This window comes from Typopeltis vanoorti, chromosome 12 (assembly GCF_054136105.1).
Source record: "Typopeltis vanoorti isolate ZY-2024b chromosome 12, IOZ_Tvanoo_1.0, whole genome shotgun sequence".
Lineage (NCBI taxonomy): Eukaryota > Metazoa > Arthropoda > Arachnida > Uropygi > Thelyphonidae > Typopeltis > Typopeltis vanoorti.
The window spans coordinates 68,707,429-68,734,611 of NC_143560.1; the positions used below are offsets into that span (position 1 = coordinate 68,707,429).

The 27,183-nt window shown below is 35.5% G+C and overlaps 1 protein-coding gene across 2 annotated transcripts in view; it reads right to left on the reverse strand.

Moving 5' to 3' along the window:
• Positions 1-27,183, reverse strand: part of S1P (membrane-bound transcription factor site-1 protease) — a 480,656-nt gene that overhangs the window by 321,807 nt on the left and 131,666 nt on the right. For both annotated transcript variants that reach the window (XM_090401757.1, XM_090401758.1), the window contains 2 exons: positions 26,078-26,195; positions 15,031-15,141 (listed from right to left, as the gene is read on the reverse strand). In XM_090401757.1, coding sequence (XP_090257883.1) covers positions 15,031-15,141; positions 26,078-26,195 — 229 coding nt within the window. The remainder of the gene's footprint in view (positions 1-15,030; positions 15,142-26,077; positions 26,196-27,183) is intronic.

Below are 27,183 nucleotides of genomic sequence, written 5' to 3' on the forward strand. Positions count from 1 at the left end.
ATAACTTTACTGAGATATTCATCAAATATACTTTTTCTTATACCAAGTATTTAATCAATATAGTAGCAGTATTTCAAATGAAATCGTTGTCTTACAAAAATATGAAACCACTAACACAGACAAAAATAACAAGACAGTGAAATTATCTAATTTCTGTAGCTGACTCTTCTGATAGTGTTTAATATTTCTCACATGAAAATGTGAACAGTCTATTCATCTTTGACAAAAACTTCTGCAACATGCTTTCTTACCTGAGTCTGTATTTTCTTCAGATTTTGCCACTCTTAACATCTAAGGATTTTGTTCTTGTTTTGACTCTCCTTGCCTCTTATCCCAATAATACTTGAATATTTGAGTCTACATCTGGGTTCACATTTGAAAGCTGTTTGTTTGTTTCCACTCATTACACATTTTTCTTGTCAATGTGATATTAATTTTTATCTTGCTCTATCTCAATGCCAAATAGTGGTCACTCTCATATACAGGACAAATATGAAGATGTACATGTCAACAAAATGTAATCAAGAGGACTTCCTTGTTTTTTGCATGATCTTTCCACATGAATTCAAGAATATTGTTATGCTAGAACATAGTGTTACTCATAATGAAGAAATCTAACTTACCATATAAAATGATAAACAAGCTTTTGTTCAATATGGAGTACCTTACAATAATGAACTTTTTTTTTGTCTACAGTTGCTGTAAATTAAATTAATGGAAGGAAGTCATTTAATTAAAATAATGGTATAATGACATCATCAGCCTACCTTTGTAGTATTAACTCTTCTGGAACAGCAGAATTCTTAGATATTAAATTGCAATGGTTTCTTTTGGAATTGAGACACATCTGAAGAGAGTTGTTCAGGTATAGGATTTAAAATGATGTAAAATTATAAATAAAATATTAAAAATTAGTCAAACTTGGAAGTCAAAATGTACTAAAAACAATGGAATAAAAGGATAGAAGAATTCAGAATGTGAAGACAGTAAATAAATAAGATAAAACTATTGTGACAATCATAGATGAAATATATTGAGAATTATAAGATTAGAGTTAACACAGGAAAATAAAATTACCATAAAACGAAATTTAAAATGTAAACTGAAGTATTAAATGAAAGAAACCACCCCAAACTACCCAAAATGGTCTTAAACCCCATACACATAAACTTGTTATTCCTTCCCCTCCCCCTTTTATATGGTTTATTTTTAATGGTATTTTTAAATTGTGCACTTATGCAATTTGTATGGTACTAATGTATGAGAGGTTTACAATCTTTCATGGGTGGGATACATATATATAAAAAAAAGTAACTTCTGTAGGCAGTTTTTGGTATTGAGACCATTGTAATATAAGGAGTTTATTAAAAATAAACATTTTTAATAAAAATAAAATTAAAAATAAATTAAAATCCAACAAGTTTCGTGCATCATAAGACTTACATCATCAGGGGTAATGATACATAAACGTTTTACACAACAAAAGCCTATTAATAATTAATTACACATATTAGAGGTTTTTGATAACTTCACAACTGTTAAATAATTGATAAACCAGAATACAAATGATATATTCATTACTGTATGCGTGTTGGAACATTGCTAGTTGTTGTTATTACGTTCTGTGGTATCAAGCGTGCTATATCCTACATCCGTGGGAGTTACATTTTTGATGAAAGCAGACCATACTTGATGTAAAATCAAGCCTTGATTTTTACTTCATTGTATAGGGATCCTAAGCATTTGTGAGGCTTCTTTAACTATTAAATTATTTCAAGAATTTACAACGTATATTGGAATATTAATTAAAAGAAACTTTAATAAATACTTCCTATATTTCGGCAATGTCACATCGCCATCTTCATGGGAACATAAAACTATGACACGTGCATGCAGGCACTACAAAGAGCAAATGACGCAGAAGAGAGAAAACTAGCATTGTTCCTAGAGTCCTAGTGGGCTATATTGGGTTGTCTTGGCTGTTGGGCTGAAGTTCTCAAGATGCAAGCTTCCCAAATTTGGGGCATTCTCATGCACCCAAATTTGTTGAGGTTTGGAAAGTTTTTTTAGAGCTGAGGCTGATTCCATGAACAATGTTTCGTATTTAAAATTTGCTGTGGTGTAATAAAGTGACTTTCTTCCAGCGTATTCTGTAGCGGGTATCCAGAGGATGGTCTGAAAGCCCAGAGTGGCTGTATTGGTGAAACCGGATGTAGTCTTTGTGTTCCGATATCCTGACATTTGCTGTCCTGCCTGTTTGACCAAAGTAGGACAGTTTACAGCTCCAAGGGACCTGGTATACTCCAGGTAGGTCTAGGAGAAGTGGCTGGTCTTTGGTGGAGCAGATAAGGGATGCCAATTTCATATATGATTTGTAACAAGAAGTTGGGTCATATTGTTTTAAGATTTTGGTTAACTTTTCAGAGGTGCCCCGGATATAGGGAATGATGATGATGGATTTAGTGTAATCTTTGTTATGAAGGGGGAGGGGGGGGGTAACTGGTTTTAATATTTTAACCACATCCTTAACACTAAAAAAGTGTTAAAGATGTGGTTTAGTTCAGTGGTTAGGGCATTGTCGTCTGAGCAGATTAATTTTGTTCTGTTATATAGTGTTTTTATAACCTCATATTGTTGTGAGGGGGGGGGGGAATTGCTGGTGAATGTATCTGCCTGTATGGGTAGGTTTTCTATAAAGAGGCTTCTTTAAATTTTCTTGTGAAACAGTTATCAGCAAATGACATTTTTGTTTGTTATATGCTGATAATAATTATGCTGATAAGAGTGCATGATGGCCAGTAGTGGTTGTGTGGAATGCCAGACCTGATTTATGCTCTGTATTTTTTTCAACATCTTTTACGTTTAAACATTTCGGACATGCGGATCTCTCCTGACCTTCCTGTCTGGCCTACATAACAAACGCCACAAGAGCAATGAATCTTCATTGCTATCATCATCATCAGTTTCCTGATATGTACCCTCAAGGGATGTCAGGCTCAATTTAGTTAGAGAATCCTGTAGACTTGCACTAGATGTGTTTAGGACCACATCTAGTGCAAGTGTACGTGTACTAGATGTGGTCCTAAACAGGCACCTGCATAAAGTAAACAATTAAGTTTGGCATGTCCAATTCTAACATTAGGCCTAATGTCACTCTCTTTCATAATGTGATCCATATAGATGATGAATAAGAGTAAAGATGATGTGCATCCTTATCTTACCCCTGATTTTATATCAAACCATCTTTCTGTATTTCCTACAGTTCTAACTGCTGACTTAGAACTAAAATATAGATTATGTATTGCTCTGTATAATGTTCCATTTACCCCCCATACAACTATAGTTTTAGTGTTTTAAAAAGCTTTTTAAAAGTATTTTAAAAAACTTTCGTCTGAGTAGTTTCAAAAAAGTAATTTCAACAAACAAGGAATACAAATGAAAATTTTAATTGCAAAATTTTAGGTTTCTTATGTTCATTTTAAAAAATTTCATTTTACTTCAATTTAATTTTAAATTTGGTTTTATAGTCATTTTATATTCCTATCCTAACTCTTATCTTATAATTCTCATTATATTTCATCTCTCATTGTCACTAACATGATCATTAACTCTGCAATGCCAGTCTCAAGCCTGGATGAGAAAGGAGGAGGGTTGGATGCCAAGATGACCAGACCCCATAAAAATCCCAGCATTCCTCCATGTCAGACTCCTGCGACAAGCTGACTGGAGTGCAATTCATGTCACATCACTATGTACTGATGATGATGATTCATTTTGCACAACCTGCTAGGGTGTTCTGTTCCCCTTAAACGTAGTTGTTCTGTTCCCCTTAATCATTGCCTGAATGATACGAACAGAATACTAGGGCTACCCAGCAGTGGATAGCCCTAGTATTCCTACTATCAACATTGGCACATTAACTGGCCATAGCCACTAGATTGCTGACTGTTTTAAAAACAGAAAGACTGACATCGCCTGCATACAAGAGACAATATGGGTCAGTGCAAAATCTAGAGACATTGGTGAATGGTATAAACTAATCTGTTTTGAACAAAAGTATGGGCAAAATGGTGTTGCAATAACTGTAAACCGGAGGCTATGTAATTCCATAGTGAGGATCTCTGACCGAATGATCCCCATTAAGATCAATATAGGAACCTACAGTTTACAAGTTATATCTGGTTATGCTCCACAGACTGGATGCCCAAAACAGACAAAGGATGAATTCTGGAATGACCTTGAAATACATCTTCAAACAATTAATGACAATGAAAGATATTCATTGGAGGAGATCTAAACAGACATAATGGCTGCACAAGAGATGGCTTTGAATATGTACATGGTGAACAGGGATATGCCGTGTGAAATGAGAAAGGTACTAACATCCTAGAATGTGCTGAAGCTCATGACTTTGCAGTCACAAACACCTTTTTCAAAAAGAGAACTTTGCACCTAATTACGTATAACAGTAGAGGCCAACCACATGAACTGATTATTAGTTGGTTCATCAGCATGATCTAAAATGGATAACTGACGTAAAAGTAATCCCATCAAACAATATAACTACTACCCAACACTGGTTATTAGTACTAGATATATGGATCCATCTACACCAGTATTGTATAAGATCCATAAAGACATATCATATAAAATGGTGGAAATTAATGGAACATGACCCATCTGAAGATTTCACTAGAAGAAGCACTGACTAAAGACTTCAACCAAACAACATGTGACATCTGGAACACATGCAGAGCATGTTAAGACCAGTGCTGCAGTTGCACTAGGAATCACCAAACGAGGTCAATATTTCATTGACAAGCACACCTAGTGGTGGAACCTTTCAAGTGCAACAAACTGTGAAATTGAAAAAGAAAGCCTATAAGAGCTGACTAAAGACAAGAAACTGATGATTATGAAAGATACCGAAACCTAAAATCTGTAATAAAAGCAAAGGTTGCCACTGCCAAAGCCAAACACTAGCAACAAATATATGATCAACTGACCACACCAGAAGGTGAAAAGATAATATATAGCTTTGCCCGGGCACGTCAACATTCTACACAAGACCTGGGGAACATTATGAACATCAAAGATGAAAATTGGGTGCTTAAGGGTCAAAGCTGTATAACTGAGAGGAGACCTCCACATAGCCTTTAAAGGAATGCGGAGAACCGACCAGGGCTTCTGACCTAATGTCCAATCCTCACCTTCTCGTGGTGCACCCTGTTGGGTATCTACTTTGATACTGAACGAACGAGGATCGGCTGGCAATTTGGGATTTAGCCGACCAAATTGTATTCTTATTGGTTAAACCAAAATAAAAAATGATGGTACAACATGACAAAATTTCATGCCGGCTGGGGCGTCGCCTGGTTAAACAAGGCCACCGTTGTTTTCGCCAGGGAACCAGGGCGAACAGCGAAAAGTCAGCTACTGGAACAAATCTGAAAACAAACCCCAACTCAACATCACCAGAGTTAAAGATCAGTACTATCAATGTAAGAAGCCTGAATGGCAAAGAAATGGAGCTAGCTGAGGAATTAGATAAGTACCAGATCGACATAATAGGGGTGACTGAAACAAAAAAGACCAAAACTGGTAAGATCTTTCTGAGCAATAAATACAAAATGTTATATTCAGGCAATGACAATCAAGGAAATGAAGGAGTAGCCATAGTATTCAACACAAAATATGAGGCTAATCTTCTTGAATGGCAGTCAGTCTCAAGTAGAGTAATGTGGGCAAATATGAGAATGGGGAACTGGACAATGAGACTTATTTGTGCCTATGGTCCCACAGAAGGTTCTACTAAGGAAGAAGTGGAGGAATTTTTTTGATGCTTTAGAAAAAGCAACTGACACAATGAAAAAGGAAAAGTTGGTCCTTGTTGGGAATCTAAATAGCAGAGTAGGAAATGATTGTGAGACATACAAAAATATTTTGGGAAAATTTGGAGAAAAGAGCAAAGCTAATAATAACGGCAAATATCTGTTGGATTTCTGCTCAGGACATGGACTGGTTATTACTAACACCATGTTCCAACATAAAAATGTGCACAAATTCACATGGAGAGAAGAGGCTAGGAATAAGAAAAGTCTCATTGACTATGTTATCGTTGATAGTGATGTTTTCTCCTTGGTGCAGGACACCAGAGTGTACAGAGGATTTGAAATTGGAAGTGATCACTATTTAGTCTTGAGCAGGATAAAATTGAATTTCATATCGAAAAGAATAACATGTAAGAAAGTTTTAAAGCGAATAAAAGTTGAGCAGCTCTCAGATGTGAACTGTAGACTAAAATACAGAAATATTATTGAAAAGAAAATGAAAGAGTTTGAGAACAGGAATCAAACCTTGGAGATTCAGTGGCAAACTCTGAAGGAAACATTGATTGATTCTGCCAGAGAGACATGTGGTGAGGTTGTGTGCAAGGATAAAAAAATCAGAACTCCCTGGTGGACACAGGAAGTTAAAGAGGCAGTGAAGGAAAAGAAGAAAGCATATCAAAAGTTCCTGGCAAATAAGTCAGCTTTTACTCTTACAGAATACAGAGACAAATGTAAGAAAGCTAAACAGTGTGTAAAACTAGCTAAACAAAAGTCATGGGAGGACTTTGGCAAGAATATAGAAAATAAACATCAAGAAGGCGGCAAAATATTCTGGAGGTTGTTGAAGAAGCTTAGGAATGGAGGAAAGAGTGCTGTAAAAGGAATTAGAGATGATAAAGGTGAAATGAAAACAGGAGAAAAAGATATCCTTGAAGTATGGAGTAATTACTTTGAAAAACTGCTAAATGAAACAAGCAGTGATGACAGCACAGTGATAAAAAAACACTGACCAGGCATGCAGTCAGGAATACATATCCATACTTGAAGTAGAAAAAGCCATCAAAGGCTTGAAATGTGGAAAGGCAGCAGGAGTAGATGATATTCGACCAGAAATGCTGAAGTATGGTGGTATAAGAGTCTTACAGTGGCTGCACTGCATAGTTCAGAAAGCCTGGACAGAGGGACGAATTCCCGATGATTGGAGTAGAGCTCTCATAGTACCCATATATAAAAAGGGAAATAAAACTGAATGTGAGAATTACAGAGGTATTTCCCTACTGAGTGTTCCTGGCAAGATCTTTTCAAGTATACTTGAGAAACGGTTGAGAAGAATTGTGGAAGAAAAGGTTGGTGAAGAACAAGCTGGATTCAGGCCAAATAGAGGCTGTCAGGATCAGATCTTCACTTTACGACAAATAGTCAAGAAAGCATGGGAATATAACAAAGATCTGTATTTAAGTTTTGTCGATTTGGAAAAGGCATATGACAAGGTGCCAAGAGAGAAGCTATTCAATACGCTGCAGTTATATGGTGTCAATGGGGCATTATATCAAGCAATACTTAGTCTTTATTTGAGTTGTGAGTCAGCAGTTAGAATTGAAGGAAGTACAGGAAGATGGTTTAATGTTAAATCTGGTGTGAGACAGGGATGTACATTATCCTCTCTGTTATTCATTATCTATATGGATCACATTATGAAGGAATGTGGTATTAAACATGATATCAAAATTGGAGATGTTAATGTCAGCTCTTTGCTTTATGCGGATGATGTTATACTTCTAAATAAATCCGCTACAAGTCTGCAAGATTCTCTGACTAAATTGAATAGCTGTTGTAACAGATATGGTATGAAGGTCAGCAATAAAAAGACAAAGACAATGAAAATAGGCAGAATCATTGATAATGTCAACTGTGTTGTGAATGGAGAACCTGTGGAACAAGTAAAACATTTCAGCTACTTAGGCACAATTTTTACTGAAGATGGTAAACTAAATATATAAATTGACAACAGAATCAGCAAAGCTGGTATCGTGGGAAGTCAATTGAATAAATTCATATGGAATAAGAAAGAAATTAGTCGGAACACTAAATTAGCTGTATACAAGACAGTGTTCAAACGAATTTTAACTTATGGATCTGAGAGCTGGGTCAGAAGTAAAACACTTGACCAAAGACTAGAGACCGCAGATATGAGAGTCCTGAGAAAGATTAGAGGCGTGAACAGATGGCATCAATGGCAATATCATATTAAAAATGAGGATATTAGGAAAGAACTTGACATTGTCAGCATCAAGGAATGCGTTAGCAGAGCTAATCTCAGATGGTATGGTCACTTAAATAGAATGGGAGAGGAAAGATTAGCAAAACAAGTGTTCTCTGCCAGGTTGGCAGGAAAACAACCCAGAGGAAGACCAAGATATAGGTGGATTGATACGGTACAAAGTGCCTTAGACGATAGAAATATAAGATCTGATAATGTTGGAGTCTTGACAAGTAACAGACTGATTTGGAGGAAAATTGTAGATAGGAAGTTAGTAGTGATGTAATTTTTTCATGTAGTACTGTCATATCCTGTACACCCCTTGAGGGTACATGGCAGGAATTTGATGATGATGATGATGATGATGAAGATGAAAATTAAAAGATACTGCAGACAGCAAAAGATATATTACATTGTTGGTGAAACTACTTTGATAAGATCAGTAATGAAGAGTGTCTGCACCCACCATTGCAAACAGCAACAGTAGTCCTTGGACCTGTGCCCGTTATCAGCACTGATGAAGTACATACTGCAGTCCATCAAATAAAAAACAGCAAGGCCAATGGCCCAGATGATATACCAGCTGAAATCTGGAAGTTCATCAGGCCACAATGGCTGACAATGCTGTTTAAGAAGACCATAAAAGAAAGTGAAATACCATCAATCTGACTAACCAGTATAACAATTTCCATCTGGAAAGGTAAGTGGGACATTGGTGACTGCTCAAACTACAAACCAATTCAACTACTTTGCCATACAATGAGATTTTTGAATGGATACTTGACGTGCCTTAGAGCCATTGTCGAAATTTCACCAAATCAGTGTGGATTCATTAAAAATTGTGGAACAACAGATGCAATCCATGCCATTCAGCTCTTAATTGAGAAACATCAAGAAAAGAAGAAAAACACACACATGGCTTTCTTAGATCTAGAAAAGGCGTTCAATGTATACTACCACACAATCTCATCTGGAAGGCATTGAAACACATTATGTACCCGAAGCCTATGTGCAATGTATAAAAATGCTATATCAAAACATCACCAGCACAGTATGCTGCACAACAGGAAACTCTGACATCTTCCCAATAAAGGTAGGTGTTCACCAGGAAACTATCTTCTCACCTCTGCTCTTCATCCTCTGTATGGACACTGTAACCAAGGATATTCAGAAGCCACATCCCTGGACACTAATATATGCTGATGATGTAATACTTAGCACTACATTACAAAATGAACTCCAAAATCTCATGTAGAAATGAAAAACCTGCTTATATGAGTTCTAGAATGAGACTTAACACCATGAAGACAGAATATATGCAAGGAGGTGACAAAACCGATGACATGCTCACAATAGATGGCATGGAGCTGAACAAATGCACCCAGTTCAAATACCTAGGTCCAGCATTAGTTCCAATGGCAATACAACAACAGATGCTCAAGCCTGACCCAACACTACCTAGATGAAGTGGTGACAAATCACTGGAGTTCTCTGTGATAAGAAGATCTCATTATACCTAAAATCAAAGTTCTATAGAACAGTCATTAGACCAGTAGCCATGTATGGGGCAAAATGCTGGCAAAAACAAAGAAACACAAGCAAATCCTCCATACCATGAAAATGAGAATGCTGAGTTGGACACTTGGCATCACCAGGCTCGACCGAATACCAAATACCAACATGCATAAGCTCCTTGGCATCGCAGCAATAACAGACAAGATGCAAGAGGCATGCTGAGATGGTAAGGCCATGTTCTACATATCAATGAAGACTCTGTGGCAAAATTGGCCATGAGACTTAATTGCCTAACTAAAGACATGTGCACAGCAAATGCCAACAGTAGAATTGCCCTTGACTGTGCAAGATGAAGCAGTACACACAAGCAGACCCTGCCTTAAAGCAGGACAAATGCTGAGAAGAGGAAGAAAATTGTTACAAATGCTTCTTTTTTTCTTTTTTTTTATTTCTGTATCCATATTCTGTCACTCTTTGAACCACTGCAATTTCTAAGAATTCTGTTTTTCCAGAAGAATTAATACTACAAATGTAAGCCGATTATATTATTATACCATTATTTTCATTAAATGTCTTTCTTCCATTAAGTTAATTAAAAGCAACTGTAGCCAAAAAAAAAGTTCATTATAAGGAGCTCCATATAAAACAAACGTTTGCTTATCCTTTTATACTTTAATCTAAGCAGCAACTTGAATCACTTGTTCAGAATAGCACTAAGTTATTTCACTAACTTATCATTACTATTGGCAAGTAGATTATACTTAAGAAGCCATTATATTCCTGTTTTAATTCTTCACCAAAGTGAGAGTAAACAAAAGTTTGCACGTGAAGTATCTTCATTTCCAGGCTACTTTTATACAGAAGTTGCTGATTTCACATCAAATTGACTCGGCATCCCATAATGCACAGCACATCTCCTTTAGGAGATTGCCATGATCATGGGAAGAGTAACTTGCCAAAAGAGTTTCAATCTTTCAAGTTTTATCAGTGGGAACCAGATCATGGAAATACTGAGAGCATAACTTATATTTTTATGCAAAGATGTAGAAAAATAGTATGTCACCATATTAAAATTCCCTAGATAAGAGATAGTTCTAGCAAGATTTTTTGCTTTGTAAAAAAGTAATTTTTTTTTAATCTGACCCACAAAATGAAAGGTCACACGACCTATAGCAGATTAGTGTGGTATGTGGGCAATAGGAAAAGAAGAAAGGAGGAATCTTCACATTTTGCTTGAACAGCTGAAGGTTGTATTCTCTGGGGAAGGTAGAGTTGAAGGAGGTTATTCCAAAGAACAGAAGGATAATGAAAGAGGAGGTGGTAAAGTTGGCTCAGTGCTTTTCAAGATGGACTACAAAAAAGGTGTTGGGTAGCAATGGCTCTTGTTCTAATGATTTTGAGGAACATGTACATGAAAGTAAATGTAGATGATACTTTCATGTACACAAGGCAGAAACTGAACATCTGGAGAGGGATTGAAGTAGATATGTGAAAGAGAAGGATCATTAATTAACCGGATTGCCCTCTTTTGGATAGAATTGAGCAATCTTAGAGATGATTTTGGTGCATCACCCCAAATATTGAAACAATACTCCATGGTCAGGTAGATTTGGGATTTGTATAGCATTAGCAGCTGTGAAGGTGTGAATTAATATCTTGTGTGAATACATCAAGTTTTTTGGCAGCTGAAGAAGCTATAATTGATGGACTACAAAATTTCATGTCTTTGCTGGCATAAAGACATTTCATGTCTTTATGCCAGCAAAGGTCGGAAGTATAGGTCAGTTCAAGAAGGGAAATCTGATTATGTTTTGATATCTGGTAATTACTGAAGGTAAGGGGGAGGGATGTGAGCTCTTTCTTGTAAGAGATCAGAAAGGACTAGAGTTTTGGTGGCAATACAAGATTGTCCTTGCCCCATTGGGATATAGCTGGGAGATCGAAGTTCAGGCCACTGGTCGTGGTGGATCTTGATCATTCTATACAGATATTTACAGATATTAATGCTTAAATATTGCTATACAGAAATATTTAAGCACTACAAGGTTTATCAAATTAAAATGAAGAATGGAGTGCACCGTCATTGGCAAAGCTAGGGATCGGATTGGAAGTCTGTGAAAACAGGTCAATTATATACAAAAGGAAGAGAGTGGGTGAAAGAACAGAACCCTGAAATACTCTTGCATTGGTGGGGAAATCTGAGGAGAGGAAACCATCCAAAATGACACATAGTGAGTGACCAGTGAGAAAGTTGGTAATCCAGTTGCAGAGCGTGGAAGGCAGCCCTTAGGATTGTAGTTTGCTAAGCAGGCCCCTATGCCAACCCTGATCAAATGCCTTTGAAATGCTGAAGGCAACAACATCAGTTTCTCTGAATTGTTCCATGGTTCTAGAGGTGGGTGATAGCTAGAAGATCAGTACCACCCAGAGACCTGCCACTGATTAGTTGGTAGGTCTGTCTCTCGGTGGTACAAGAGTTTGTTGTAGATGATCTTTTCCATAATTTTAAAGAGAACAGAAGTGAGGGCAACTGGATAGTAGTTTGTTGGTAGACTTTTATCACCTTTCTTTGGGATGGGCTGGGTGTGGACTTCACTCCTTACTGGCCTGCTTTTCAAGTCAGATCATCATTGCTCAGGGCAAAGAAGTTATTTACAGATAAAAACAATACCACAAAGACCTATAAGGCAATAGGGACACAAATTGGGCATTGAGCCACTGAGGACAGCGAGGCAGGGGGGGGGTACAAAACAAGGTGACTGCAGGAAAGTTTCCACAAACTTGACAGGAAACAGGCCCAGTTGCCAGCCTAATTGGCCAAGTGATTAATGTTGTGAATATCTTTAAGTGGAAGATATATTTATTGTACAGTGTGAGACCACCACCCTGTAAGGTAGATGCCAGTTGAATGGGATAAATAGAAGAGGTCATCCATTGGCTGAAGTCCAAAAAAATCTACACATAGTGAACAAAACAATAGAACAGTATGACATGAAAATCTCAATAAAACAAAATCAATAGCATTTCAAGATAGAAAAATTAAAACATGCAAACTAGTCACCCACAACAAAGTAATAGAGCAAGTGAACAAATTTAAATATCTAGGAAATTACATAAGCCCGAATGGAGAAATTGACACTACATATAAAAAGCTAGCAGTCAATGGAACTTTGAACAGACACTTCAATAAAAAGATGTCTAGAACAACCCAAATAAAACTATATAAAATAATAGCAAAACCAATTCTGAAATATGGCAGTGAAACATGAACTTGGGAAGAACAAGATAAAAGACAAGTGGAAGCTGCAGAAGTGAAGTTCCTAAGACCTCTCGCAGGATATAAAAGAACATACAAGATAAGAAAAGATAAGAAATGAAGAAATAAGAAAATTATCTATAATTAACATAACAGAAGACATCATAACTATAGTAAGAACTGGAAAAACTGTAGAAAGAATGAATGAGGGCAGATGGCCAAATATATCCTGGAAATATAAACCAAAGAGACACTGATCAAGAGGAAGACCCAGGAGGAGATGGGCAGAAGACTTTTTAAACCCTTGAAAACATTACAGGCAAACAATTGCCTAATACAGGAAGCCAAGAAGTTTTCATTGTTTTACAAAAGTTATAAAATCTAAGAAAAGAAAAATAGAGAGAAAAATACAAGTACAAGTAATGTATATGGAAAAAGCATAAAACAGGAAACTTTTAACATGGGATAATAGAGGTTGCATTCCCAAACAAACAAGATTCCGATCTTTGGAGATTAATCCAAATTGGACCTATTTTTCATACATATTAAGGCATAAGAATAGTAAATAAAATATTCAGCATGTATAAAGCAAATAAGAATTAAAGTAGTTCTTTATTTTAAAGATTAATACATCTTAATCACATCTTCTTTAGCTGGTATGCTGAAGTTAAAGGCTGCATTTTCAAGAATCTCTCAATGGAAACCTGACTACTTGCAGCTTTCAACTTCTGATCGTAGACATCCTTGTAGCATTTAAGAATGTTACTTTTCACTTTAGAACTCCTCATATGGTCGGTCATTTTCTTCAAAGAAAACCATGGCACAATCTATCAGCTTAAAAGCTTGAGACATGACCTTCACTGAGAGTTTTTTCAGGTCAACCTCTACAGGACTTCACTACTTACTGCCCTGCTTTTCAAAAGTCAGATCTTCATTGCTCAGGACACAGAAGTTATTTACAGATAAAAACAATACCACGTAGGCCAATAAGGCAATAGGGACACAAATTGAAGAACAGCAAGGGGGGCATACAAAACAAGGTGCCTGCAGGGAAGTTCCCACAAACTTGACAGGAAACAGGCCTAGTTGTCAGCCTGATTGACCAAGTGGTTAGTGTTCTGAATATCTTTAGGTGGGAGATATATTTATTGTGCAGTGTGAGACCACCACTCTGCTTTTACTGGAGACCTGAATTGGCTTGAAGTACAGTATAAACATACTATAGGTTTATAGAAGCCTTTCGTGGGTTGTAGCAACATTAAAAAAAAAAAAAAAAAAAATTTACTGAAATGAAACTGTATATATGTGAAAACATAGAAAACCTTTTTTTTTTTTAAATGAAATACATAATAATTTAATTACAAGAAACTGTATCATTATGAGGCACACTATATGAAATGTTAATCTATCAAAAGTTAAAGCAAAATTAATTTGCAAATACAAGTTATAGTTAAAAATCAAAATTAAAATATATAATAATAATAATAATCATAATAAAGTAGTATTTGAAAAGTTCTTGCTGACATTTTACACTGTGCTATGCATTTCAGGTATTTTATGATGCTATGCTCAAATAACAATGGATATGCTCTCTATCTCCAAATACAAAGTTATGCATTTCGAATTGTAACTGATGCAAGAAACTGATAAAGCAAAGGACTAAAACTAATAGCAAATGAAGATGATGCTTTAGGGATCACATCAAAAAAAAAAAAAAAAGTGGAAAATATAACATAAAAGGATTACTGTAATGTAAGACACTAATGAGTAATGATAAATATGCTGATGATAAGGATAATGAAGTTCTTACTCCACAATATGGCTGCACTTAGATTACTAGGTTCAGATGTGAGTAAAATGTTTCAAAATGAAAAATCCTACAGAATGTGGAGAGATATGTCTTTCTCCTAACATTCCATCAGAAATGATGGAATACAAAACTAATCAGTGAATCAGTTTATTACTGTGTGATTTAGAAACGATCTCTCTCTCTCTCTCTCGAAAAGTATCCAGAAATTTGTGGAGGTACTCAAATAAAAATTAGTGTACAAAACTAAAATTTATATTTTTAACTCCAGTATTATTCAAAAACAAGGCATCTAATTCTTTACATTAAAATATTAATAGGTCAGAAAACGAATATGGTAAGAAATACAAATTTGAATTACCATCATCTAAAGTCTTTTCATTGGTCCAATTAGTTCTTTCTTTAATCTTCTTAAAGTGTGGGTGATTTTTTGCTAGGCCAGTATCAAAAACTGCCACTTTTACTCCAGCTCCTTAAAAAAAAAAAAAAAAAAAAAAAAAAAGTTAATAATATTAAGGGGTTATATAATAATAATTATATTAATAATATGGTTGTATCCTATTCATGAAAATTTAATACTGAATTTTATCAACCTATGATTACAGACAACATTTCTGAAAACGTGTCAGAGTATGAACATTCTTTTTGTCTTTGAAAACATATTAATTATGCATTCTGAGTGCTTCAACAGAATTATCAAATGGAAATTTTGGGAATTTCAATTCCACATGAAGCAGATCTGCTAGTCAATGGAGAGGCTAGAGAAGTTTCCCAGGAACTAATGGTTAACAGTTATTGTGATTCTGTGTGGAATCTTTTGTCATCTTTACTGACTCATTGAAACTGATCTCTTGTTGTCAAGTTCTAGTGGGACTTTTCTTCAAGATCAGGCAGATTTTGTATGTATGCACAATACCAGCTATCCCAGCACCCAATTTCCTCAAAACTTTATATATGCATATACATACTACTACAAGAAATAAATGTATATGTTTGGCTGAAATCAATACATGGAAAGCATCTAAAAATTCAAAATAACATTTAAAAAAATTTTTTTTTCTATTTTCAGGAGAAAATAAAAAGGAGAAATCTCTCATTTACACTAATAAAGTATTTTAATACTTTCCTTTAATGTACATGGTGATCAGCATTCATTTCTATAATATGAAATGCTGGGAAATTAAAGTAATTTCCCAGCATTTCGATCTTCATATTAAGATCATTTTCTTAGGTATACACACACACACACACACATATATATATATATATATATATATATATATATATACAGGGTGTTCGGGATAAATTTGACATATTTATAATTAATTATATTTTTCCGTAAGTTACATGTATTAACACACACTTCTCTTCATTTAAAAGTTTGGACCCTTCTTCATTCATATACAAGATGTCAGAAAGGATGGATAGCTGGAACCCACCTGAATCATGGAAGAGAATAACTTGTATCATGATGATTCGTGCCCGCCATCAAAATAAGGATATTACGACTGCTGCCCAATGCTCCCTGAATACAGTAAAAACAATCAGGCATGAACTAGAGACTTGCAATGGTGACTACGAGGATGTAGCAAGAAGAAAGATCCCTAGCAGACGATCTGATTGCGTTCGTACAGCAGAATTCCTCGCAAATCTGCAGGAACAGGTGTTGAAGAACCCTGGCATTGGAATTCGGGCTTTGTTCGTGGAGTTGCTAACTGTAGTCAAGCCCTGGATAACAAGGGTAGCCAATGGTAGGCCGTATGTATGGCAGCAGGATTCGCCCCTTGCCACACCTCTGGGAAAAGTCAAAAAATGGTTGTCTGAAAATTTCTACGACTTCACCAGTCCAAATGTTTGGCCTCCAAACTCCCCAGACCTTAACCCCATGGATTATTTTGTATGGGGCGCAGTTGAAAAAGACACCAATCGCACTTCCAGTAATACAAAAGCCCAGTTAATGGATAAAATTAAAACAGTTTTTGCGGCCCTTCCCAGGGAGACTGTAGCATCAGCTTGTTCGAGGTTCCGAAGCAGAATTGAAGCTGTGATCGATGCTAATGGTGGTTATTTTGAGTAAATCTTGTTGATAGTATTGTAATTAACTCTGCCTGTAATGTTTTTTTGTCAATTCATTAAATTTAATAGATACAAAGAAGATTTTCTTTTTCCTTACGAAACTGTCAAATTTATCCCGAACACCCTGTATATATGTAGAAAGTATTTTTAACTTGGGTATAGTTATGTTAAAGATACCAAGCAATTTTAAACCTGGTTTTACTCCATTTTTTCCAAGTAAGCAAACAGACAAAATGTCAAGTTTGCGCCTGCAATTTATGCAAGACTAGCTGATCCCACAGCTAGTCTTGCATAAGGTAGTGCAAGACCAAGGCAACTCGTGGTAGAGGTGGAGCAAAAACCAGGTTTAAAATTGCTTGGTATCTTTAACATATATATACATATATATACAGAGACAAGCTATATTACATTTCAAACACTACACCAAAGTGACAATAATTTGATCAACCATTCTATATTCCAACCCAAAATAAGTGGTTACAGGAGCAACCAACTGCCTTCAATGAACAGTCATGTGACTAACCTTTTAAGCCATGTCCTGAACACTGATGAACTCTTGCTACTTGGTAAAGGCTTAAACTTTGCTGTGGCACCCAGGACAGTTAACAAATTGGATTTTATATACCATAGTGAAAGAAGCACAAGATTTCCACCAACAACCATAGCTGATAAAATACGATTAAAAACCTCCAACATTTTAAATATGACTAAAGCAATACCTAGCAACCTCACTAAAAGTGAATTAGTTGCTGTGAAATCTTTAAAAGCAAGCCAGAACATCGTAATTACTAGAGTCAATAAAGGCAGCGACATGGTTATTTTAAACCAAACAACTTACCTAGAAAAAAATTAAATCAATTAGTCTCAGATAACAGCGCCTATAAACTTGTGAAATATAACCCTACTAAATAAGTCATTTCCTGGCCCAAAGATGCAGTTAAAAAAACTACATCTGCACTATGCTCGTTCACTGAGAATTTACAATTTGCTTAAGATTCACAAGCAGAATATATTGCTTTGGCTGACATTTGAATGTATCAATAGCCTCAATTATCATCTAGCCAAGAAACTAGCATCAACAATCAAGAGGTTGGCAGGCCATTCCCTCTCCTATATATAAAAAAAAAAAAAAAAAAAAAAACACTTTTTAAGAAAAATTAAAGACATCACACTTGATAAAAATTATTTATTAGTCAGTTTTGATGTCTCTGCCCTTTTCACAAATGTCCCAATCAATGACACAATTCTTCTTTTACAGGACAAATTCCTGCTGATATCACGGCCCATGTACTGTGTTTTGGTTATTTTGTGTGCAAAATACTTTTTACCTGCAAAAAGAAGGCACAGCCATGGGTTTGCCGTTATCCTCCTCCAATTGCTAACTTTTATGTGGAACTTTTGAGCAACGTGCTTTAGATTCTTTTATTTTAAAACCCAAAGTCTGGATTAAGTACACCGATGATGTTTTCGTTATCTGGCTCCATGGTCACCAAACACTGGACACATTCCTCAGCCACCTAAACAAAAGCATAAATGCATACAATTCGCAATTGAAATTAGAAGTCAGAACACACTTCCATTTCTTGATACACTTGCCACACATCTTCCCTCCGGCAGTCTTTCCTTCGCTGTTTACCGTAAACCTACAACACACATTGGCCAATATACACACAAAAACTCTTACCACCACCTAACACAAAAAACTAGGTGTCATTAATACACTGAAAAACAGGGCTTTAAAGATTTGCTCCAATGGGCAGGCACTTAAGCACGAATTAAAAATTATCAGCAATACCTTCCTAAAAATGGATACAGCAAAAATACTATAACAAAATTCTTCACAAGACTGCACCTAATAATAAAAATAAACTAGATTACAATAAATCTGTAGCCAATCCATATGTTAAAGGGATAGCAGATAAAATAAACAGAATTCTACAGAACTACAACCTTAATGTCAGTGAGCGACAATTGGGTGACAGTCAACTGGGCGATAGCCAAGTGGGCGCCCATCATTTGGGTGACAGAAATTTAATATTATTTTGCAATTAGCAAACATATTTACACATGTTACATATATACATTAAAACAAAAGAGTATATGAAATTCAAAACAAAATTTTTATTTTAAATTTATTAATTCATATTATAGTTAAATGCAATACCACGTAAATATTCTATTATATTTCCCCTATCATTTGCTTTAGAAAAATTTGTTTTCTAAGAATTTGTTTACGAAGAACTTATCATGAATCTAAAATAAGTATGTATAAGAGCGAATCATTTTCAAAAATGAGTTAGAAGCATTTCTAAGCTTAATTGCATAAGGTCTCTTCTTTGAGAATTTATCATTTGTTCATTTTGTGCAGTAGCTGTTAGCACCTGTCCTCTGGGTGCCAACTATTTGCACATGGACTTACGTCGCGACATTTCCTCATTACTGGCAAACATTTACTAATTATGTACAGAGGATAAGTGTGCCCATTTATAGCAGCCACACATGATTTTGATATCACATAGTACTTCATTATTGCGCTGAATATGTAAATCAGGGGGTGGGGTCTTAATGCAAAGCTAACTCAGTGTAGTAAACTAGTTTCATAAATACATAAAAATACATAAATACAGGGAGGCTGTTTGACTATAAGTCAAAGAGTCTCCCTGTATTTTTGAAAAATTGTCACTTACGAGTTTTTTTTAATTAAATATTATATCTACAAATGAACAAAAATATGTGAATGACAAGGTACGGCTCAAATGTTTTGAGACAATTAATATAACAATTAACAATACACCGTGATAATTTTAGGTTAAACTTCAAAGTATATTCCATTTAGATAATTTGCTGATGCCATCCAGAAATTCATTTTTATGAAATGCTGATCAGTCCCTCCTTTGTAACTGCATTTTGAATCTTGCTAAGTGTTTAGAAATGATGACCTTTTAAAAAAAATTTCAATTTGGGGAAAAGAAATTAATCAGCTGAAGCAAGGTCTGGGCAGTGACTTTCCTGCTTGCCAAATATTGCTTCACAACCACAGCATTGTGTGAAGGTTGTCATGAAGCAGGAACCACTTGATTCATTATTTGTAGTGGGTGATGCAAAACATCTTTATGAAATTCTGCATTAACCGTTTGCCCATTAGGGACAAACTCATGATTTTTTAGACTTCTTTTTTTTAATTTTTAAAAATGCATCTTCTTGGATTTTGGTGAATTTTTTCCCCACCCACTCTGTTGCTTCATTGCAGGACCATATTTCACCAAATATGGTCCAGCAAAACACCAAATTTCATCATCAGTAACAATTTTGTTACAAAAAAGATTCATCATCTTTTGCCATTATTAAAAAGTCTTGACAAAAAGCAACCCAATGTTGTCTCTGTTCCACTGTCAGGGAGTGAGGAACAAATCTTACAAATCTTATGCACACCTTTCCTTTTCCTAAACCTTCCACCACTATTCAGCATGCAGTCTCATTTCCGATATACAACATTCTGAGAGATGCAACAATCCTCATCTCATAGGTGATGAACAGATTCAATACTTTCATTTTTATATGTGCTGTCAGATGTCAGAGGGCAGCCACTTCCAGCATTATTCTTCACAACCTCGTTCTCTTCACAGAAGCAACCATACCTACACATTAGTACAACTCAATGCTTCAATGCCATATGCATTTTGTATCATTTCAAGTGTTTCTACAGCACTTTTATCAGCCTTTACAGGAAAATTTATTGCTACTCTCTGCTCCTTCATTGTGACAGTTATTACAACTCATAAAAACCATCATTCACAAATTAACAACTGTCAAACACAGGGAACCAATACCTGATCATGCAATAGCCAAAGATTTGCTACAAATATTTCAAGTGTCAGCAAACAGATAGCACAAACAATGCTCTTGTGATAAAATATTAGTCTCAAAAATTTTGGGCCATGCCTTTTATTATAATAAACTGTTCTCAAAGGTATGAAAATTTGCTGCAGAGACTCATCATCTTCATCATCAAATTCCTGCCATGTACCATCAAGGGGTGTACAGGATATGATAGTATTATATGAAAAATGTACATCATTACTAACTTCCTATCTACAATTTTCCTCCAGATCAGTCTGTTACTTGTCAAGACTCCAATATTATCAGATCTTATATTTCTGTCGTTTAAAGCACTTTGTACCATATGATCCACCTAAATCTTGGTCTTCCTCTGGGTCGTTTTCCTACCAACCTGGCAGAGAACACTTGTTTTGTCAATCTTTCCTCACCCATTCTCTTTAAATGACCATACCACCTGAGATTAGCTCTGCTAATGCATTCCTGGATGCTGACAACGTCAAGTTCTTTCCAAATATCCTCATTTTTAATATGATATTGCCATTGATGCCATCTGTTCATGCCTCTAATCTTTTTCAGGACTCTCATATCTGTGGTCTCTAGTCTTTGGTCAAGTGTTTTACTTCTGACCCAGCTCTCAGATCCATAAGTTAAAACTAGTTTGAACACGGTCTTCTATACAGCTAATTTAGTGTTCCAACTAATTTCTCTCTTATTCCATATGAATTTATTCAATTGACTTCCTCTATACCAGCTTTATTGATTCTGTTGTCTATTTCCATATTTAATTTACCATCTTCACTAAAAATCGTGCCTAAGTAGGTGAAATGTTTTACTTGTTCCACAGTTTCTCCGTTCACAATGCAGTTGACATTTTCAACGATTCTGCCTATTTTCATAGTCTTTGTCTTTTTATTGCTGACCTTCATACCATATCTATTACAACAGTTATTCAATTTAGTCAAGGAAACTTGCAGACTCGTAGTGGATTTATTGATAAGTATAACATCGTCTGCATAAAGCAAAGAACTGACATTAACATCTCCAATTTTGATATCATGTTTAATACCACTTTCCTTCATAATGTGATCCATGTAGATAATGAATAACAGAGGGGATAATGTACATCCTTGTCTTACACCAGATTTAACATTAAACCATCTTCCTGTACTTCCATCAATCTAACTGCTGACTTACAATTCAAATAAAGACTAAGTATTGCTTGATATAACGCCCAATTGACACCATATAACTGTAGCATATTAAATAGCTTCTCTCTTGGCACCTTATCATATGCCTTTTCCAGATCTACAAAACTCAAATAGAGATCCTTGTTATATTCCCATGATTTCAACACTATTTGTTGTAAAGTGAAGATCTGATCCTGACAGCCTCTATTTGGCTGGAATCTAGCATGTTCCTCACTGAGCTTTTCTTCTACAATTCTTCTCAACCGTTTCTCAAGTATACTTACATATATCTTATCAGGAACACTCAGTAGGGAAAAACCTCTGTAATTCTCACATTCAGTTTTATTGCCCATTTTATATATGGGTACTATGAGAGCTCTACTCCAATCACCAGGAATTCATCCCTCTGTCCAGGCCTTCTGAACTATGCAGCAGCTACTGTAAGACTTTTATACCACCATACTTCAGCATTTCTGGTCGAATATCATCTACTCCTGCTGCCTTTCCACATTTTAAGCCTTTCATGGCTTTTTCTAATTCGCGTATAGATATGTATTCCTGAATATATGCCTGTTGAGTGTTTTTTTTTACCACTGTGCTATCAAGTATACTTGTTTCTCAACCGTTTCTCAAGTATACTTACATATTATCACTGCTTGTTTCATTTAGCAATTTCTAAGTAATTACTCCATACTTCAAGGATATCTTTTTCTCCCGTTTTCATGTCACCTTTATCATCTCTAACTCCCTTTACAGTATTCTTTCTTCCATTCCTAAGCTTCTTCAACAACCTACAGAATATTTTGCCACCTTCTTGATATTTATTTTCTATATTCTTGCCAAAGTCCTCCCATGACTTTTGTTTAGCTAGTTTTACACACTGTTTAGCTTTCTTACATTTGTCTCTGTATTCTCTAAGAGCACAAGCTGACTTATTTGCCAGGAACTTTTGATATGCTGTCTTCTTTTCCTTCACTGCCTCATTAACTTCCTGTGTCCACCATGGAGTTCTGAATTTTCTATCCTTGTGTGACAACCTCACCACATGCCTCTCTGGTTGAATCAATCAAGGTTTTCTTCAAGGCTTGCCACTGAATCTCTAAAGTTTGGTTCCTGTTCTCAAACTCTTTCATTTTTTCTTCAATAATCTTTGTGTATTTTAGTCAACAGTGCACATCTGAGAGCTGCTCAACTTTTATTCGCTTTAAAACTTTCTTACATGTCATTCTTTTCAATATGAAATTCAATTTTATCCTGCTCAAGACTAAATAGTGATCACTTCCAATTTCAAATCCTCTGTACACTCTGGTGTCCTGCACAAGGGAGAAAACATCACTATCAACAATAACATAGTCAATGAGACTTTTCTTATTTCTTGCCTCTTCTCTCCATGTGAATTTGTGCACATTTTTATGTTGGAACATGGTTTTAGTAATAACCAGTCCATATCCTGAGCAGAAATCCAACAAATATTTGCCATTATTATTAGCTTTGCTCTTTTCTCCAAATTTTCCCAATATATTTTTGTATGTCTGACAATCATTTCCTACTCTGCTATTTAGATCCCCAACAAGGACCAACTCTTCCTTTTTCATTGTGTCAGATGCTTTTTCTAAAGCCTCAAAAAATTCCTCCACTTCTACCTTAGTAGAACTTTCTATGGGACCATTGGCACAAATAAGTCTTATTGTCCAGTTCCCTATTCTGATATTTGCCACATCACTCTACTTGAGACTGCCTGCCATTCAAGAAGATTAGCCCCGTATTTAGTGTTGAATACTATGGCTACTCCTTCTTTTCCTTGATTGTCATTGCCTGAATATAACATTTTCTATTTATTGCTCAGAAAGATCTCACCAGTTTTGTCTTTTTTGTTTCAGTCACCCCTATTATGTCGATCTGGTACTTATCTAATTCCTCAGCTAGCTCCATTTCTTTGCCATTCAGGCTTCTTATGTTGACAGTACCGATCTTTAACTCTGGTGATGTTGAGTTGGGGTGTTTTTTCAGATTTGTTCCAGTAGCTGACTTTTCAATGTTCACCCTGGTTCCCTGGTGAAAAAAAACGGGGGCATTGTTTAACCCAATATTGATGTTATGCAATATTGGGAAGGAATTCTGCAATAGACTTCCTATATATATATATATATATATATGGGAGTGGTCTGAAAAGTTCTCGACCCTCCACCATAGATAGCAACACTATCGGGAAGTTTTTTTTTCTAAGTTGGTACATCTGTCATAAGCAACGATGTCAAATTGCAAGTACTCATTTAATCAAGTAGCTTGTTTTATACAGCTGTCTGAAGTAAAAGTGTTGTCTGTAATCCTTTAAATGGATAAAATTGAGTATCGTGCAGTTATAAAATTCTTTGTAAAAGAAGGTTTAACACTAAAAGAAATTCATTCGAAGTTCATAAAAGTTTATGGGCACTCTTCTTCTTCATTTTCGACAATTAAGAAATGGGCTGCCGAGTTTAAACATGGCCATACCAGCCTTGAAGATGATCCATGTGAAGGAGGTCCAAAAAGTGTAACTACACCAGAAATCATTGATCAAGTGCATGATATGGTATTTGATGACCAGCGAGTCAAAGTGCATGAAATTGATGAGACTATAAGCATCTCAAAAGAACATGTAGGATATATGTTGCATGAAGAATTGCAAATGAAAAAGCTTTGCGCAAGATGGGTGCCGCGCTTCCTCACAGCAGATCAAAAACACACTCGCATGAAAATCTCTGAACAGTGCTTGGGGCATTTTAACAAGAATAAAACTGTTTTGTGTGTCTATTTATTACTATGGATGAGACTTGAATTCACCATTACACACCAGAATCCAAACAGTGGACAGAAGCCGGTTGTTCAGCGCCAAAGAAGACAAAGTCGGTTCCATCAGCAGGAAAGGTCACGGCATTAGTGTTTTGGGATGCTAAAGGCATTTTGTTTATTAATTATCTTGAAAAGGCTAACACAATAACGGGGGAATATTATTCTGATCTTTTAACCAGACTAAACAAAAAAATGCATGAGAAAAGCCCCAGTTTGCAGAAGAAAAAAATTAGGACAATGCACCTGCCCACAAAGGTGTTTTGGCAATGGGAAAATTAAGGGATCTGCACTATGAATTGTTGGAACATCCACCCTGTTCTCCAGATTTGACTCCCTCTGATTTCTATCTCTTCCCAAAACTAAAACTCTCCCTCGCTGGTCAGCGTTTTTCTTTGAATCAAGAGGCGATTGCACTGTAGAGGGGTATTTTGCAGATCTTACTGAGAACCACTACAAGGACCGGATAATGGTGCTGGAGAATCGCTGGAATAAATGTATTAGTCTTAAGGTAAATTATATTGAAAAATAAAAATTATAAATTTGTTTTTTCATTGTTAGGGCGAGATTTCAGACCACTCTCATGTATATGTATGTGTGTGTGTGTGTGTGTGTATATATATATATATGCATGTGTGTGTGTGTGTGCTTATATACTTGTTATATTTTATTGTAAACTTTACTAGCAAGCGTACAATAATTACGTGTTATAGTGAGAGATGACTGTGTTACATAAAAACAACAGCAATTTATTACTTTAATTTATGCTTTTGTTTAACATTAGCAATGGCTCTCTCAAACACAGAGATATTTACTTGCAAATTGTTCCAATTCTGGATGCTTATTACTGCTCAGTTTTATTCTAAAATAACTAGTCATGTGTACTGCTATGTTATATGCAGGTTGATATGCACTGCATATAAGATATGCATTGCATACAGGCAGTACATGTCAAAGTTAGCTGGATAACAAACTGCTGCCATTTCAGTTTGAATTGAAATATGAATTTTTAAAAGTGAGTTTCCTGAAATCATCTAGGATGCATTTAGGAGTAACATTTATATTTACAAATATAATGTTTATTGATTATAAATGTTACTCCTAAATGTATCCTAGATGATTTCAAATCCAAGTTTAATATATAATCTGGATTTGAAACTGCAACATATAACTGCAGTTTTGCATAAAGATCTTCAGATTCAGAAAAGTCACTGGAAGCAATTTATGTCACTATGGTGACTATAGCTTACAATACATTTTGAAGGAATCTGTATTACAGGATAACACAAATAAAAAAATTTCACTTAATAATGGCTGGAACATTATTCCTAATGTTTTTTTTTTCAAATTCTAATTTAATGTGATACAAATAAAGGGAAAAAATTTAAAGCATGCTTAATCTATATGTATTAATGACATTTATTTTTTTAAAACACATCTCGAAATAGAAAGATCTGCAAAAAATGAAAACTTTACCTCTAACACCGATACCCCACAAAACATCTGCCTGCAAAATAGTAGTAATCTGACGAGGTATAGCACGGAGGAGTTTTCTTCTTGCATACTTTCCTGTAGTTTGCCAAAAGGCATTTCCCTAAGATTTACAAACATATTTAAATACACGAATATGAATAACAAATTAATTTGGTAAACTATTAAGGTTATCTTCTTTTGTTTTTTTTTTTTAATCAGTTATTAAGACAAAACAGTATTTCTTCTGCATTTAAAAAAATGGTAATAATTAACATTGTGCTTTCAAAAGTGTTGGAACGTAAAAGAGCTATTCACATCTATAGATTTAATATGGCATGGGTCTACCTTATGGCAGCAATACCTGTTGTAGAGTGGCAAGCTATCCTCTGGAGGAAACCACACCAACATGAAGATAGGAAATGCACTGTCTACCTATTAATAGCTATCCATGCTAAGTTAGAGTTGCCGGTGAAACACATCACTCCTTTACCCACCTCGTGGCCTGAAGTATTCAGACATGTTAGTCTCCAAAGCACCTCCAGCTTACATTTCTTCTTCTTTGAAGCAGGGTGAGCAACACTACTCAAAAAAGTATGCCAAACTGTGGAAGCAGAGGCCAGCAAGGTAGCCAACAGGACCAGATCTTGCAGTAATATTGCAAGGTGCTCCTCATCTATTGAATAACCTAGTTTACAATCATATGAAGTGATAGGCTTTGATTTAACACAAGGAACTGCTTCACCATTTTAGCATAGTTTGTAACTTTTGTATAGTACTAAACTTTTTGTCACTACAATCAGTTCTCACTGTAGCCAATATACTGAATAGCAAATTACTGATAAGTCTCAATCAAAGCCCTACAAAAACAATACAATTTTAAACAAAATGTTCCATTCACTGGTAATTCTCCATGCAAAAAAATCTATTCTTCATATTCCTCTTCACCACACTCTTACATAACTTCCAGGGATGGCCTCGGGTTCTTCCTTTCTTGCCTTCTGGATAATCCATTAAAATTCCCTCTTTAACTTAAATGTCTCTATCATATAATTCACTCTACAATCCACATTTCTTCAACCTCTCTCCACAGTCAGCATTCCAGAGTCATG